The sequence below is a fragment of the Gobius niger genome (assembly GCF_951799975.1).
Source record: "Gobius niger genome assembly, chromosome: 13".
Classification (NCBI taxonomy): Eukaryota; Metazoa; Chordata; class Actinopteri; order Gobiiformes; family Gobiidae; genus Gobius; species Gobius niger.
Window position 1 is genome coordinate 1,318,557 of NC_136864.1, and position 18,369 is coordinate 1,336,925.

Here is an 18,369-nt window from a genome sequence, read left to right on the forward strand (position 1 = left end):
GAGACTGACCCGTGACTGACCCGTGACTGACCCGTGACTGACCCGAGACTGACCCGTGACTGACCCGTGACTGTTCCCTGAGACTGACCCGTGACTGACCCGTGACTGACCCGTGACTGACCCGTGACTGTTCCCTGAGACTGACCCGTGACTGACCCGTGACTGACCCGAGACTGACCCGTGACTGACCCGTGACTGTTCCCTGAGACTGACCCGTGACTGACCCGTGACTGACCCGTGACTGACCCGTGACTGTTCCCTGAGACTGACCCGTGACTGACCCGTGACTGACCCGAGACTGACCCGAGACTGACCCGTGACTGACCCGTGACTGACCCGAGACTGACCCGAGACTGACCCGTGACTGTTCCCTGAGACTGACCCGTGACTGACCCGTGACTGACCCGAGACTGACCCGTGACTGACCCGTGACTGTTCCCTGAGACTGACCCGTGACTGACCCGTGACTGTTCCCTGAGACTGACCCGTGACTGACCCGTGACTGACCCGAGACTGACCCGTGACTGACCCGTGACTGTTCCCTGAGACTGACCCGTGACTGACCCGTGACTGTTCCCTGAGACTGACCCGTGACTGACCCGTGACTGACCCGTGACTGACCCGTGACTGACCCGTGACTGTTCCCTGAGACTGACCCGTGACTGTTCCCTGAGACTGACCCGTGACTGACCCGTGACTGACCCGTGACTGACCCGAGACTGACCCGTGACTGACCAGTGACTGTTCCCTGAGACTGACCCGTGACTGACCCGTGACTGACCCGTGACTGACCCGAGACTGACCCGAGACTGACCCGTGACTGACCCGTGACTGTTCCCTGAGACTGACCCGTGACTGACCCGTGACTGACCCGTGACTGACCCGAGACTGACCCGAGACTGACCCGAGACTGACCCGTGACTGTTCCCTGAGACTGACCCGTGACTGACCCGTGACTGACCCGTGACTGTTCCCTGAGACTGACCCGTGACTGACCCGTGACTGACCCGTGACTGTTCCCTGAGACTGACCCGTGACTGACCCGTGACTGACCCGTGACTGACCCGAGACTGACCCGTGACTGACCCGTGACTGACCCGTGACTGTTCCCTGAGACTGACCCGTGACTGACCCGTGACTGACCCGAGACTGACCCGTGACTGACCCGAGACTGACCCGTGACTGTTCCCTGAGACTGACCCGTGACTGACCCGTGACTGACCCGAGACTGACCCGAGACTGACCCGTGACTGTTCCCTGAGACTGACCCGTGACTGACCCGTGACTGACCCGTGACTGACCCGAGACTGACCCGTGACTGACCCGTGACTGTTCCCTGAGACTGACCCGTGACTGACCCGTGACTGACCCGTGACTGACCCGTGACTGTTCCCTGAGACTGACCCGTGACTGACCCGAGACTGACCCGTGACTGACCCGTGACTGTTCCCTGAGACTGACCCGTGACTGTTCCCTGAGACTGACCCGTGACTGACCCGTGACTGACCCGTGACTGACCCGAGACTGACCCGTGACTGACCAGTGACTGTTCCCTGAGACTGACCCGTGACTGACCCGTGACTGACCCGTGACTGACCCGAGACTGACCCGAGACTGACCCGAGACTGACCCGTGACTGTTCCCTGAGACTGACCCGTGACTGACCCGTGACTGACCCGTGACTGTTCCCTGAGACTGACCCGTGACTGACCCGTGACTGACCCGTGACTGTTCCCTGAGACTGACCCGTGACTGACCCGAGACTGACCCGTGACTGACCCGTGACTGACCCGTGACTGACCCGTGACTGTTCCCTGAGACTGACCCGTGACTGTTCCCTGAGACTGACCCGTGACTGACCCGTGACTGACCCGTGACTGACCCGAGACTGACCCGTGACTGACCAGTGACTGTTCCCTGAGACTGACCCGTGACTGACCCGTGACTGACCCGTGACTGACCCGAGACTGACCCGAGACTGACCCGTGACTGACCCGAGACTGTTCCCTGAGACTGACCCGTGACTGACCCGTGACTGACCCGTGACTGACCCGAGACTGACCCGAGACTGACCCGAGACTGACCCGTGACTGTTCCCTGAGACTGACCCGTGACTGACCCGTGACTGACCCGTGACTGTTCCCTGAGACTGACCCGTGACTGACCCGTGACTGACCCGTGACTGACCCGAGACTGACCCGAGACTGACCCGAGACTGACCCGTGACTGTTCCCTGAGACTGACCCGTGACTGACCCGTGACTGACCCGTGACTGACCCGAGACTGACCCGTGACTGACCCGTGACTGACCCGTGACTGTTCCCTGAGACTGACCCGTGACTGACCCGTGACTGACCCGAGACTGACCCGTGACTGACCCGAGACTGACCCGTGACTGTTCCCTGAGACTGACCCGAGACTGACCCGAGACTGTTCCCTGAGACTGACCCGTGACTGACCCGTGACTGACCCGAGACTGACCCGAGACTGACCCGTGACTGTTCCCTGAGACTGACCCGTGACTGACCCGTGACTGACCCGTGACTGACCCGAGACTGACCCGTGACTGACCCGTGACTGTTCCCTGAGACTGACCCGTGACTGACCCGTGACTGACCCGTGACTGACCCGTGACTGTTCCCTGAGACTGACCCGTGACTGACCCGAGACTGACCCGTGACTGACCCGTGACTGTTCCCTGAGACTGACCCGTGACTGTTCCCTGAGACTGACCCGTGACTGACCCGTGACTGACCCGTGACTGACCCGAGACTGACCCGTGACTGACCAGTGACTGTTCCCTGAGACTGACCCGTGACTGACCCGTGACTGACCCGTGACTGACCCGAGACTGACCCGAGACTGACCCGAGACTGACCCGTGACTGTTCCCTGAGACTGACCCGTGACTGACCCGTGACTGACCCGTGACTGTTCCCTGAGACTGACCCGTGACTGACCCGTGACTGACCCGTGACTGTTCCCTGAGACTGACCCGTGACTGACCCGTGACTGACCCGTGACTGACCCGAGACTGACCCGTGACTGACCCGTGACTGTTCCCTGAGACTGACCCGTGACTGACCCGAGACTGACCCGTGACTGACCCGTGACTGTTCCCTGAGACTGACCCGTGACTGACCCGTGACTGACCCGTGACTGTTCCCTGAGACTGACCCGTGACTGACCCGTGACTGTTCCCTGAGACTGATCCGTGTGACTGTTCCCTGAGACTGACCCGTGACTGACCCGTGACTGACCCGAGACTGACCCGAGACTGACCCGTGACTGTTCCCTGAGACTGACCCGTGACTGACCCGTGACTGACCCGTGACTGACCCGAGACTGACCCGTGACTGACCCGTGACTGACCCGTGACTGACCCGTGACTGACCCGTGACTGTTCCCTGAGACTGATCCGTGACTGACCCGTGACTGTTCCCTGAGACTGACCCGTGACTGACCCGTGTTCCCCCGTGTTCCCTCAGGTCCTCGGGAGAAGATCGTGTATCTGCCCTGTATCTACAGGAACACGGAGACCCTCAAGCCGGACTATCTGGCCACTGTGGACGTGGACCCGGCCTCCGACTCCTTCTGCCAGGTACCGGAGACCGAGCTCCTGACTCCGTGTAACGTTCACGCTCGTGTTTCACTGATGGACGTAGCATCGCTATTCTCTGCTAAAGCCGAATGGGAAAAAACTCCACGGGCTCTGGAGGTTCTTCGCTGTGACGGACTTTGTATTTACACTTGTTTTGCCTCTTAACCTCTTAACTCCCACCTGAACCGAGCACATTTTCTCCAGTTTGGCTTTACCCCAATCCAAAAGCTTCTGGAAAACAGCTGTGAAAATGGCAACAAAACTGAGACGAAAACAATGATGGAAATGTGGGAAAAAAGTGAGAAAACATTGACAAAAAAGTGACGAAAAATTGATGAAAAAGTGGCAAAAATGTGATAAAAATGTGGGAAAAAAATTACAAAAATATGACAAAAATGTGACAAAAAAATGACAAAAAATTGCCGAAAAAATTACAAAAATGTGACAAAAAAGTGACGAAAAATTGATGAAAAATGTGACAAAAAAATTACAAAAATATGACAAAAATGTGATAAAAATACGCCAAAAAAACAACCAAAATTTGATATAAAATTGACAAAAAAATGACAAAGTTACAAAAATGAGTTGAATACCCAACAAAAAAATGATGGAAAAAAAATCTGATGACGTGAGGAAAAAGATCCTCTCGGTTCAGGCGGGGGTTAAGAGGTTAAAGGAACAGGCCACCGTTTTTCCATACTGAGATATGTTCTTACCTGAGCTTAGACGAGTTCATGTGGACCTGTCTGGTCTTCACCCGTGTCCTCAGTCACGTAAACACAGCGCAGACGGCGTTAGCATTTAGCCTCTCCTCCTCTATAGCTCCAAACCAGTGAAGACAGAAGCTAGAGGAACGTTTCCCCTGTTTAAGAAAATGGTTGTCTGATTGTGATCGGCTGGATTAATCAAGACAGGGTTCGGCTCGGAGGAAAATGAGGTGCTCAATGAAAACCGGACACTTAGAAAATCCAACATCATTTTTGTAACTTTTTTGTAAATTTTTGGTCAAATTTTAATCAAATTTTTGCCACTTTTTCATCATTTTTCATCATTTTTTTGTAAATTTGTGTTCATTTTTTTGTCAGTTTTTTGACAATTTCTGTCATTTTTTTGTCCTTTTTTGTCAATTTTTTGTCACATTTTTGTCATTTTTTTCGGGGGTTTTTGTCAATATTTGTGACATTTTTGCCACTTAATCATAATTTTTTTGTCAATTTTTTGTCACATTTTTGTAAATTTTTTGTCACGTTTTTGTCATTTTTTTGTCTTTTTTTTTCAATTTTTGTGACATATTTGCCACTTTTTCATAATTTTTTGTCAAATTTGTGTCATTTTTTGTCACATTTTTGTCAATTTTTTGTCATTTTTGTCATTTTTTTGTCTTTTATTTTTATTTTTGTGACATATTTTTTTTTTGTAATTTTTTCATAATTTTTTGGTCCATTTTTTGTCACATTTTTGTCACTTTTTCATAATTTTTTGTCAAATTTGTGTCCATATTTTTGTCAGTTTTTTTGACAATTTCTGTCATTTTTTTTGTCCTTTTTTGTCAATTTTTGTGACATTTTGGTCAGATTCAGATTCATTTTTTTGGCCATTTGCAGTTTTAAAAACCACATTGGAAAAAAATGTGCAAAAAGCTCAAAGTGCGATATGTAAAACACGTAAAAAGACACAATATAAAAAAACAGAACAAACAAACAATGTCACATTAAAAGCCTAAGGGCAAAATACTGTCCTGTTTTGTCCTTTTTTGTCAATTTTTTGTCACATTTTTGTCATTTTTTCTGTTTTTTTTTTGTCAATTTTTGTGACATTTTGGCCACTTTTTCATAATTTTTTGTCAGTTTTTTGTCACATTTCCATCATTGTTTTCGTCTCAGTTTTGTTGCTATTTTCTCACCTTTTTTCCCAGAAGCTTTTGGATTGGGGTAAAGCCAAACTGGAGAAAATGTGCTCGGTTCAGGTGGGAGTTAGGAGGTTAATTTATGTAATTATCTTTAATTTGAACTCGAAGCTAAGGTTAGAACATATATTTAACCCTCAAACAAGCTACTGAACAGCTCCTAGTCAAGCCAAGGTCAGAGAACAGAGGTTAAGTTTGTGTTTCAGTGTCACAGGTCGAAAGAATCAACTTAACAATCCTAATACAATCCACTTTATTTAAACAGCACATTTTAGCTCCAGGTTTTCTCCCGGCCTCGACAGCTGCAGCGTCGCCTTCGTTGTATATTTTGAATCTGTTCCTCCGCTGATCATTGCAGGCCTTTCTCACTGACACAAATCATCAGGTCAAACTTAAAGATGTCTTAAATATGAACACATGGAGAATCGCCGTGTCCAGGATAATCATGAGACGTTTGGGTTTGGTGTCCCTGCAGGTGATCCACCGGCTGCCGATGCCGAACCTGAGGGACGAGCTGCACCACAGCGGCTGGAACGCCTGCAGCAGCTGCTTCGGAGACGCCTCCAGGACACGCAACCGCCTCATCCTGCCCTCGCTCATCTCCTCCCGCATCTACGTGATCGACACCAGCCAGCCGCGGGAGCCTCGCATCCACAAGGTACTCCTTAAACATCCACAAGGTACTCCCTGAAACGTCCTCACGGTGCTCCCTAAACATTTACAAGGAACTCTCTAAACATCCACAAGGTGCTCCCTACAACGGCCTCACAGTGCTCCCTAAAAGCTCCACAAGGAACTCCCTAAAACCTCCACAAGGAACTCCCTAAACATCCACAAGGAACTCCCTAAAAGCTCCACAAGGAACTCCCTAAAACCTCCACAAGGAACTCCCTAAACATCCACAAGGAACTCCCTAAACATCCACAAGGAACTCCTTAAACATCCACCAGGTACTCACTGAAACGTTACACACAATGCTCCCTGAAACGTCCTCACGGTGCTCCCTAGACATCCACAAGTAACTCCCTAAAAATCCACAAGGAACTCCCTAAACATCCACAAGGAACTCCCTAAAAATCCACAAGGAACTCCCTAAACATCCACAAGGAACTCCCTAAACATCCACAAGGAACTCCCTAAACATCCACAAGGAACTCCCCAAACATCCACAAGGAACTCCCTAAACATCCACAAGGAACTCCCTAAAACATCCACAAAGAACTCCCTAAACATCCACAAGGAACTCCCTAAAACATCCACAAAGAACTCCCTAAACATCCACAAGGAACTCCCTAAAACATCCACAAGGAACTCCCTAAACATCCACAAGGAACTCCCTAAAACATCCACAAAGAACTCCCTAAACATCCACAAGGAACTCCCTAAAACATCCACAAGGAACTCCCTAAAACATCCACAAGGAACTCCCTAAAACCTCCACAAGGAACTCCCTAAAACATCCACAAAGAACTCCCTAAACATCCACAAGGAACTCCCTAAAACATCTACAAGGAACTCCCTAAACATCCACAAGGAACTCCCTAAAACATCCACAAAGAACTCCCTAAACATCCACAAGGAACTCCCTAAAACATCCACAAGGAACTCCCTAAAACATCCACAAGGAACTCCCTAAACATCCACAAAGAACTCCCTAAAACATCCACAAGGAACTCCCTAAAACATCCACAAGGAACTCCCTAAAACATCCACAAGGAACTCCCTAAACATCCACAAGGAACTCCCTAAACATCCACAAAGAACTCCCTAAAACATCCACAAAGAACTCCCTAAACATCCACAAGGAACTCCCTAAAACATCCACAAGGAACTCCCTAAACATCCACAAGGAACTCCCTAAAACCTCCACAAGGAACTCCCTAAAACATCCACAAAGAACTCCCTAAACATCCACAAAGAACTCCCTAAACATCCACAAAGAACTCCCTAAACATCCACAAGGAACTCCCTAAAACATCCACAAGGAACTCCCTAAACATCCACAAGGAACTCCCTAAACCTCCACAAGGAACTCCCTAAACATCCACAAGGAACTCCCTAAACATCCACAAGGAACTCCCTAAACATCCACTAGGAACTCCCTAAACCTCCACAAGGAACTCCTTAAACATCCACAAGGAACTCCCTAAACATCCACAAGGAACTCCCTAAACATCCACAAGGAACACCCTAAACATCCACAGGAACTCCCTAAACATCCACAAAGAACTCCCTAATCATCCACAAGGAACTCTCTAAACATCCACAAGGAACTCCCTAAAACGTCCACCAGGTACTCCCTGAAACGGCCTCACGGTGCTCCCTGAAACATCCTCACGGTGCTCCCTAAACATCCACAAGGAACTCCCTAAACATCCACAAGGAACTCCCTAAACATCCACAAGGAACTCCCTAAACATCCACAAGGAACTCCCTAAACATCCACAAGGAACTCCCTAAACATCCACTAGGAACTCCCTAAACATCCACTAGGAACTCCCTAAACATCCACTAGGAACTCCCTAAACGTCCACAAGGAACTCCCTAAACATCCACAAGGAACTCCCTAAAACATCCACTAGGAACTCCCTAAACATCCACAAGGAACTCCCTAAACATCCACAAGGAACTCCCTAAACATCCACAAGGAACTCCCTAAACATCCACAAGGAACTCCCTAAACGTCCACAAGGAACTCCCTAAACATCCACAAGGAACTCCCTAAAACATCCACAAGGAACTCCCTAAACATCCACTAGGAACTCCCTAAACATCCACAAGGAACTCCCTAAACATCCACAAGGAACTCCCTAAACCTCCACAAGGAACTCCCTAAACATTCACAAGGAACTCCCTAAACATCCACAAGGAACTCCCTAAAACAACCACAAGGAACTCCCTAAACATCCACAAGGAACTCCCTAAACATCCACAAGGAACTCCCTAAACATCTACAAGGAACTCCCTAAACATCCACAAGGAACTCCCTAAATCTCCACAAGGAACTCCCTAAACATCCACAAAGAACTCCCTAAACATCCACAAGGAACTCCCTAAACATCCACAAAGAACTCCCTAAACATCCACAAGGAACTCCTTAAACATCCACAAGGAACTCCCTAAACATCCACAAGGAACTCCCTAAACATCCACAAGGAACTCCTTAAACATCCACAAGGAACTCCCTAAACACCTACAAGGAACTCCTTAAACATCCACAAGGAACTCCCTAAACATCCACAAGGAACTCCTTAAACATCCACAAGGAACTCCCTAAACATCCACAAGGAACTCCTAAAACATCCACAAGGAACTCCCTAAACATCCACTAGGAACTCCTAAAACATCCACAAGGAACTCCCTAAACATCCACTAGGAACTCCCTAAACATCCACAAGGAACTCCCTAAACATCCACTAGGAACTCCCTAAACATCCACAAGGAACTCCCTAAAACGTCCACCAGGAACTCCCTAAACCTCCACAAGGAACTCCCTAAACATTCACAAGGAACTCCCTAAACATCCACAAGGAACTCCCTAAAACAACCACAAGGAACTCCCTAAACATCCACAAGGAACTCCTTAAACATCCACAAGGAACTCCCTAAACATCCACAAGGAACTCCTTAAACATCCACAAGGAACTCCCTAAACATCCACAAGGAACTCCTAAAACATCCACAAGGAACTCCCTAAACATCCACTAGGAACTCCCTAAACATCCACAAGGAACTCCCTAAACATCCACAAGGAACTCCCTAAACCTCCACAAGGAACTCCCTAAACATCCACTAGGAACTCCCTAAACCTCCACAAGGAACTCCCTAAACATCCACTAGGAACTCCCTAAACATCCACAAGGAACTCCCTAAAACGTCCACCAGGAACTCCCTAAACCTCCACAAGGAACTCCCTAAACATTCACAAGGAACTCCCTAAACATCCACAAGGAACTCCCTAAAACAACCACAAGGAACTCCCTAAACATCCACAAGGAACTCCCTAAACATCCACAAGGAACTCCCTAAACATCTACAAGGAACTCCCTAAACATCCACAAGGAACTCCCTAAACATCCACAAGGAACTCCTTAAACATCCACAAGGAACTCCCTAAACACCTACAAGGAACTCCTTAAACATCCACAAGGAACTCCTTAAACATCCACAAGGAACTCCCTAAACATCCACAAGGAACTCCCTAAACATCCACAAGGAACTCCTTAAACATCCACAAGGAACTCCCTAAAACATCCACAAGGAACTCCCTAAACATCCACTAGGAACTCCCTAAACCTCCACAAGGAACTCCCTAAACATTCACAAGGAACTCCCTAAACATCCACAAGGAACTCCCTAAAACAACCACAAGGAACTCCCTAAACATCCACAAGGAACTCCCTAAACATCCACAAGGAACTCCCTAAACATCTACAAGGAACTCCCTAAACATCCACAAGGAACTCCTTAAACATCCACAAGGAACTCTCTAAACATCTACAAGGAACTCCCTAAACATCCACAAGGAACTCCCTAAACATCCACAAGGAACTCCTTAAACATCCACAAGGAACTCCCTAAACATCCACAAGGAACTCCCTAAAACAACCACAAGGAACTCCCTAAACATCCACTAGGAACTCCCTAAACATCCACTAGGAACTCCCTAAACATCCACAAGGAACTCCCTAAACATCCACTAGGAACTCCCTAAAACAACCACAAGGAACTCCCTAAACATCCACTAGGAACTCCCTAAACATCCACTAGGAACTCCCTAAACATCCACTAGGAACTCCCTAAACATCCACTAGGAACTCCCTAAACATCCACAAGGAACTCCCTAAAACGTCCACCAGGAACTCCCTAAACCTCCACAAGGAACTCCCTAAACATTCACAAGGAACTCCCTAAACATCCACAAGGAACTCCCTAAAACAACCACAAGGAACTCCCTAAACATCCACAAGGAACTCCCTAAACATCCACAAGGAACTCCTTAAACATCCACAAGGAACTCCTTAAACATCCACAAGGAACTCCCTAAACATCCACAAGGAACTCTCTAAACATCTACAAGGAACTCCCTAAACATCCACAAGGAACTCCCTAAACATCTACAAGGAACTCCCTAAACATCCTCAAAGAACTCCCTAAACATCCACAAGGAACTCCCTAAAACATCCACAAGGAACTCCCTAAACATCCACAAGGAACTCCCTAAACGTCCACAAGGAACTCCCAAAACATCCACAAGGAACTCCCTAAACATCCACAAGGAACTCCCTAAAACCTCCACAAGGAACTCCCTAAACCTCCACAAGGAACTCCCTAAAACATCCACAAGGAACTCCCTAAAACCTCCACAAGGAACTCCCTAAAACATCCACAAGGAACTCCCTAAACATCCACAAAGAACTCCCTAAACATCCACAAAGAACTCCCTAAAACATCCACAAGGAACTCCCTAAACATCCACAAGGAACTCCCTAAACATCCACAAGGAACTCCCGAAACATCCACAAGGAACTCCCTATAACATCCACAAGGAACTCCCTAAACATCCACAAAGAACTCCCTAAACATCCACAAGGAACTCCCTAAACATCCACAAGGAACTCCCTAAAACAGTCCAGTCCTTGTCCAGTCCTGGTCCAGCCCTGGTCCAGCCCTGGTCCAGCCCTGGTCCAGCCCTGGTCCAGCCCTGGTCCAGCTCTGATCCAGCCCTGGTCAGTCTAAAGCTAAAGCCGTGTCTCCTCTGCAGATGGTGGAGCCCGTGGACCTGTACTACAAGTGTGGTCTGGCCAACCCTCACACGTCCCACTGTCTGGCCAACGGGCAGATCATGATCAGCTGCATGGGGGAGCCGTCCGGGTCCGGCAAAGGTCAGTGCTCAGAGTCCTCCTCCAGCTGGAAACATCTGGATCTTTCATAACGTGCATGTCCCTTTTCTCAGGAGGCTTCGTGCTGCTGGACGGAGAGACGTTCGAGGTGACCGGGAACTGGGAGCACCCGGGGGAGGCGGCTCCGTTCGGGTACGACTTCTGGTACCAGCCGCGCCACAACGTGATGATGAGCACCGAGTGGGGCTCGCCCAAGGCCCTGGTCAACGGCTTCGACCCCAAGCACGTCCTGGAAGGTAAGAACCAGGCCCAGAACCAGAGGAGAACACTGAGAGGAGAACACTGAGAGGAGAACACTGAGAGGAGAACACAGAGAGGAGAACACTGAGAGGAGAACACTGAGAGGAGAACACTGAGAGGAGAACACTGAGAGGAGAACACAGAGAGGAGAACACTGAGAGGAGAACACTGAGAGGAGAACACTGAGAGGAGAACACTGAGACCTGAAGTTTTTACTGTGAACACTGAGACAAATCTGAGACAGAGAAATTCTTTCTGTCATTCTGTATTTTGAAAAAAAAATTGAAAAAGAAATTGAAAAAAAAAAAACATTTTCAAGACTTTTCCAAAGTTTTTTCCCCAAACTGTTCAAAACATTTCAAAATGTATATACAAAAAAATCAACACAAAAAAATCGAACATTTTTAAAAAATAAACTCCACAAATGTAAAAAAAAAAAAAAAACATTCATATAAATAAAATAGTAGCTTTTTTTCCAGTCTTTTCAAACATTTTTCCCGAACTGTCTCCCACACAGGAAATGACCATATTTGGATTACATAATCTTTCCTACTACACATGGACACCGAACATGTCAGTATTTGTGAATGAGTGACACAGCCATGTTGGAGGACATTTTACAAACTTTTCCAAAATTGGAAAAAACATTTTCAAAAGTTAGGGGGGAAGATAGCGAAAAGAAATAAAAATTCAAACATTTTTAAAAACTGTTCAAAACATTATATATATATATATATATATATATATATATATATATATATATATATAAATATATATAAAATAAACTCTTCCTCACCCTCCGCGGGCGGTCTCTCTTCTTCCTCCTGCTCGGGTCCTCGACCGTCGGCCTGGGAGCTTGAGGGTTCTGCGCAGTATCTTTGCTGTTCCTAGAACTGCACTTTTCTGGACCGAGATGTCTGATGTATTTCCTGGGATCTGCTGGAGCCGCTCCTCCAGTTTGGGGGTCACTGCCCCGAGTGCCCCAACGACCACGGGCATCACCTTCACCCTCCAGGTTTTCTCCAGCTCTTCTCTGAGCCCCTGGTATTTCTCTAGTTTCTCGTGTTCCTTTTTCCTGATGTTGAAGTCTTGGTATTGCTATGTCGACCACAACGGCTTTCCTCTGCTCTTTGTCACCACCACAATGTCCATTCTGTCCGTCTGTATCTGGAAGTCCCACAGGATCTTGGCTCGGTCATTCTCCACCACCTTTGGAGGTGTTTCCCTCTTTGACCTTGGGGTTTCCAGCCCATACTCTGCACAGATGTTCCTGTACACTATACCAGCCACTTGGTTATGGCTCCATGTAAGCTTTCCCTGCCAGCATCTTACACCCTGCAGTTATGTTCTTACACCTGCAGTTATGTTCCTACACCTGCAGTTATGTTCTTACACCCTGCAGTTATGTTCTTACACCTGCAGTTATGTTCTTACACCTGCAGTTATGTTCTTACACCTGCAGTTATGTTCTTACACCTGCAGTTATGTTCTTACACCTGCAGTTATGTTCTTACACCTGCAGTTATGTTCTTACACCTGCAGTTATGTTCTTACACCTGCAGTTATGTTCTTACACCTGCAGTTATGTTCTTACACCTGCAGTTATGTAAAGCTGGATTGTCTCATTGGCCTCTTTGCACAGTCTACACCTGGGGTCTTGTCTGGTGTGGTAGATCTGGGCCTCTATTGCTCTGGTGCTCGAGGCTCCTGTGCAGCCATGATGAGCCTCTGTGCTGTCCTTTAGTCCGGCTCTGTCCAGCCATTGGTAGGATTTCTGTATATCCGCCACTTCAGTTATGTTTCGGTGGTACCTGCCGTGTAGGGGCTTGTCCTCCCATGACGGGACCTCCAGCACCTCTTCTGTTCCCCATTGTCTGAGACATTCACTGAGCACGTCATCTGTCGGAGCTTTGTGTGAGAGCAGTTGCTGTTTGTGGATGTTGGAACGCTGAGCTACTAGTTGTTTCGCCGTGAGTTTGGACTGTGGGTTTCGAAGTAACCATTTCTCCCACATCCTCTGCATGTAGCCTCTCTGATAGGGTAACTGGAGTAGTAGAATTCCATCAGATCCCTGTTCTCGCATCTCGCCCATATAAAAACAGACATGTTGGAGTCACTTCCTCAAAACATCAGAGAATAAACATGGTAAAGACAGAGTTTGTGAGGTTTTCATTCCACTCTCGCGTCGTCTCCAGAGGCTCGAACTCCGGGACATTTGGCAGATTTGTTCACATTTTTAACATCTAAATACTGCCTGATTTATGGAGCTCTGAAGCCAAAACACAAGGAGTTTGAATTCACACATAAACAGTTTATTCAAAAGTGAAGCAAGATCGAAAAAACCCTCTGAGCAAATCTGTGGAGCAGGAGTTTCACACCGGTATCTGTTTAGTTTTCCTCCTGCAGCCTCTGGCCTGAGTGAGTTCCTGGACGGCAGATCAGGGAATGTGTGTTTGGTAACGGCTGTTGCGAAACGCTCTGGTATCTGCAGACTTTGACATGTGTGTGAAAAGCTACGAGTGGATAATGATTAATCAAAGATCTGCCTCAGACGGGTTAGAGCCGGAGCCTGACCGCCGTGTGTTTTTATCGCAGGCCACTACGGGCAGAGCATCCACGTGTGGGACTGGACCACGCGCCGGAAGCTGCAGGACCTGGACCTGGGCCCGGACGGAGCCATCCCGCTGGAGGTCCGGTTCCTCCACGACCCGGACGCGCAGGAGGGGTACGTGGGCTGCGCGCTGGGGTCCTGCGTCTTCCGCTTCTTCAGGACCGAGGTGGGTGGTCCCCGGTCAGACCTGCAGGCCGGCGCGCGTGTGTGTGTGTGTGTGTGTTTATGAAGTCAAGCGGGGACAACAGTAAAGTTACAGAAGCTCAGGGCAGTTAAAGGTTCACATCAGAGGCTCCGCCAGACTTTTATTCATCAGTCGTAAAATCATTTATCAGAATTGCCGTCATATAATAATAATAATACGTTTTATTTTTATAGCTCTTTTCAAAACAGAGTTGTAAAGTGCTTTCCACATTTGATAAGCAATTATAAAACACAACAGATAAAACCATAAAAAGAATATAAAAACAACAATGCATAACACACATCAAAGAACAACGATTTCGGTTATAAAAGCTCCTCTGTAGACGAGAGTCCTGGATTGGAAAGCAGACACTGAAGCGTTTTGGTTCAGATGGAGGCGATTCAGGACTTTTTTACTAAGACCAGACCAGGGCCTTTCTGAGACGAGCAGATCGATAAGAGGTCTTAACCAAACCGGATGTGTGTCAGCGTCCGCCATGATGAGAAGCTTCCGAATTGGTCTGTCAGTTAGGAAGGAGTTAAAGGAGCCTCAATGCTAACTATCATAGCCACTTTAGCATAGGGACCTCTGATGCTAACTATCATAGCCACTTTAGCATAGGGACCTCTGATGCTAACTATCATAGCCACTTTAGCATAGTGACCTCTGATGCTAACTATCATAGCCACTTTAGCATAGTGACCTCTGAAGCTAACTATCATAGCCACTTTAGCATAGTGACCTCTGATGCTAACTATCATAGCCACTTTAGCATAGTGACCTCTGATGCTAACTATCATAGCCACTTTAGCATAGTGACCTCTGAAGCTAACTATCATAGCCACTTTAGCATAGTGACCTCTGATGCTAACTAACCAGTGATTAGGAGCTAAGTGCCATCCCATAAGCTAGTGGTTCTCAACCTTTTGGAGCCGCGACCCCCACTATAACAGGTAAAGGAGTTCGTGACCCCCCGCCCGGGTCACACGCCGTGAAAAATAGGAACATTAGCCAACACAATTCTTAAAAAATAAAGAAAAAAACAAATGGCTGAAATAAAATTCATCAAACTACGAACAAATAATGGCACCTTGGTAAAATAGCAAACACACGGCACGGTAGCGCAGCGGTTAGCGCCTCCGCCTCACTACTAGAAGGTCCCGGGTTCGATTCCCACCAGGACGGGGCCTTTCTGTGTGGAGGTTGCATGTTCTCCCCGTGTCTGCGTAGGTTTCCTCCGGGTGCTCCGGTTTTCCCTACCACTAAAAACATGTGCAATAGGTGAATCCTCCAGCCAGGTGATTCTGACCATCACATCATGGAGACGGGTCCCCGGGCGTGGCACTGCCGTCGACCTCTGCTCCTTACGGGGTCGCCTCAGCGGCATCGAAGGACGGGTTAAATGCAGACAACACATTTCCCTACGGGGACAATAAAGTAAACAAACAAACAAACAAACATGCTACAATAAAAGATTAGATTATTTGCTAATGAAAATATGTATATTTTGTCTAAATGATCTAGGGACCCCCCAAATTTGTCTCCCGACCCCCAGGTTGAGAACCACTGTGTTAAAGAGCCGCCTCAGGAAACGGATTAAATGAAACAGTTTGTGCTTTTGCTTCATTTAGTAGAAGCTTAAGCCACATGGATAATTTGCCACAGTAGCTTTAAGAAACAGCTGTGAGATTAAAAAAACACCAAAGCGCTATTTTTTTTTCTCCTTAAATGCCTTTATTTGGACACTATGTTGTTGCATATGTAATACAGTAGGGGGCGACATGCGCTTTTGTTGGCCTGCAGTCTGCCAACAACCTTAAAGAAGAAGAACTGCAGCTGTCGCTTCCCCTGGGTAAGGACGGTCCAATTGGGCAAATGCTGCTGAAGCTCTAGTTCCCTAACTGCATAGATCTAACAGTTGACCCCATGAAAGGTCAAGGGTCAGGGGTCAGTGTTTGTGCTCAGAGGCTGTAATGTGAATCACTTTTCCAGATCTGTACGGGGAAAGAAATGCTTAGTTTTTGCAATATTTTGGATTTGGATAAAACCCGATTGAAGGACTTCAGTGAAATGCTGGTCAGCGGTCATTCACACACATTATAAACACATTATAAACACATTATAAACACATTATAAACACAAAATAAACACATTAGAAACACATTAGAAACATAAACACAGCAGTGGACATCAGCAACAGATAAAGTAACGCTGATGTTTCCACTGGAGAAAGAACTCCGACGTGAGAAACACTCCGGGTTCTGCTCATGGAGACGAGCTGCAGATGTTAGAGATTCCTCTCGTTTCCCAAACATCTGCACCATAACTCAGACGAGACAAACATCTGCTCAATAACTTAGAGAGCCCCGTGGGTCGACCCGAGTCCGCTGCAGTTTCAACTGTATTTACTTTAAAGTTGCTTCAGTTCGATGTTCATGAACTGATTCCCTTGACAACGTGAGCTGGAAGTGCGGAACGAAAAATCAGCCCGAGACTTTTGGGTCAAGACCGGCCCTCAAAAAAAAAAAAAACAGGCATATTCAATGCAATAGTCGAGGTGATGAGCAAAACAATGAGTCCTTGGCTTGAACTAAAAGAGTATAAGCTACGAATTGAGGACATTTTGTTTCTGCTGAATTCAAGCTCAGGCCTCAGAGACTCAACACTTTAATCTTTTTATTTATAACTTGAAGGAACTTTTGTAAAACTTCTTAACAATCTTAAAATGTGCGTTCCGTTAATGAAGTTCCTCTCGCGACTGCAACACAAATAAACTTCTCAAAACCAACCAAATGATCCGACTGTAGATGAAGATAAAACGGTAAAACTCACCTCAGAGTTCAGGAGGTGTGGAGTGAAAACAGAAATCACAAAAAGGCCAAACATTGTAAATCCTTTCAATGGAAACTAGAAGATTTCCAAACTGCTCTGACGACGAGGGGTGTGGCAGGCATATCGGGGACAGGAAGTGAATCGGAGCTAGCGAACGCTGGAGAATCGGGGCTACGGTGTTTAGCGCATGCGCAGGCGTCGCATGTTTACGGCGGCTCTTTGATACTTTATTGATCTCACAGATGGAGAAAGTGTTAATTAGGCAATGTGTAAATTATGTCGGCTATATTTATGTAAAATATATTGAAATAAATAATTGTAATGATGATGATAGAAATGATAATAACAATTATGAAAGATTTGACAAAGCAACAACAAGTTGTAAATTGTGCATATTTATAGAAAATACAAATAAACAAAATAATGATGATGTTGATGATGATATAAATTATATTAATAATTACAAACGATCAGATTTGACTAAACAAAAACACAACAATTGACTATTTTCAAAATGTACAATCTATGATCATATTTAGGCCTATATATATACACACAAGGCAGCAAATATAAGATTTAAATTTAAAGGTTAGGTCCTCATAAAGCCATTCTTTTCAGCGAAAAAACTCAAAAGAAAACATCCTCGTGGGTAGTTTGCATCTATATGACTGGAATAAGCGGAAAAACAATTAAAATTATAAGTAGATTTGGTTTAAACACATAAATTGTACCGATCATAAAATTATGAATACATTTTAAAGCCGGTCGAACTGCGCGGCTGTAAGACGCATGCACAGAAGTACTAAATATATTGTGCTGAGTTAAAACAAACTTCTTTCAAAACAGTACTTTTGATTTTTATTAAAATGATGTTATACAAAGCATTATGTCTGTGTCAAGACTCTAACATATTAATCACTGTCTTCTAACTGTCGTAAACATAAATTGGCCATGCGAAGCTTGCGCATGCGCTAAACCCTTGTGTCCAATGCTCTTCCTGTCCCCGATATGCCGCCACAAGGGGCAAGACAGAGTCACCTGACAACTCCCAGCATGCACTTCTTTGCAAACATTTGTCTAAAATGTATAAAAA

General features: G+C 46.6%; 1 protein-coding gene across 1 annotated transcript in view; it reads left to right on the plus strand.

Moving 5' to 3' along the window:
* selenbp1 (selenium binding protein 1) overlaps positions 1-18,369 on the plus strand; it is a 36,943-nt gene that overhangs the window by 11,205 nt on the left and 7,369 nt on the right. The window contains exons 3-7 of the mRNA XM_079569340.1: positions 3,488-3,600; positions 5,982-6,164; positions 11,271-11,391; positions 11,463-11,645; positions 14,245-14,426. Coding sequence (XP_079425466.1) covers positions 3,488-3,600; positions 5,982-6,164; positions 11,271-11,391; positions 11,463-11,645; positions 14,245-14,426 — 782 coding nt within the window. The remainder of the gene's footprint in view (positions 1-3,487; positions 3,601-5,981; positions 6,165-11,270; positions 11,392-11,462; positions 11,646-14,244; positions 14,427-18,369) is intronic.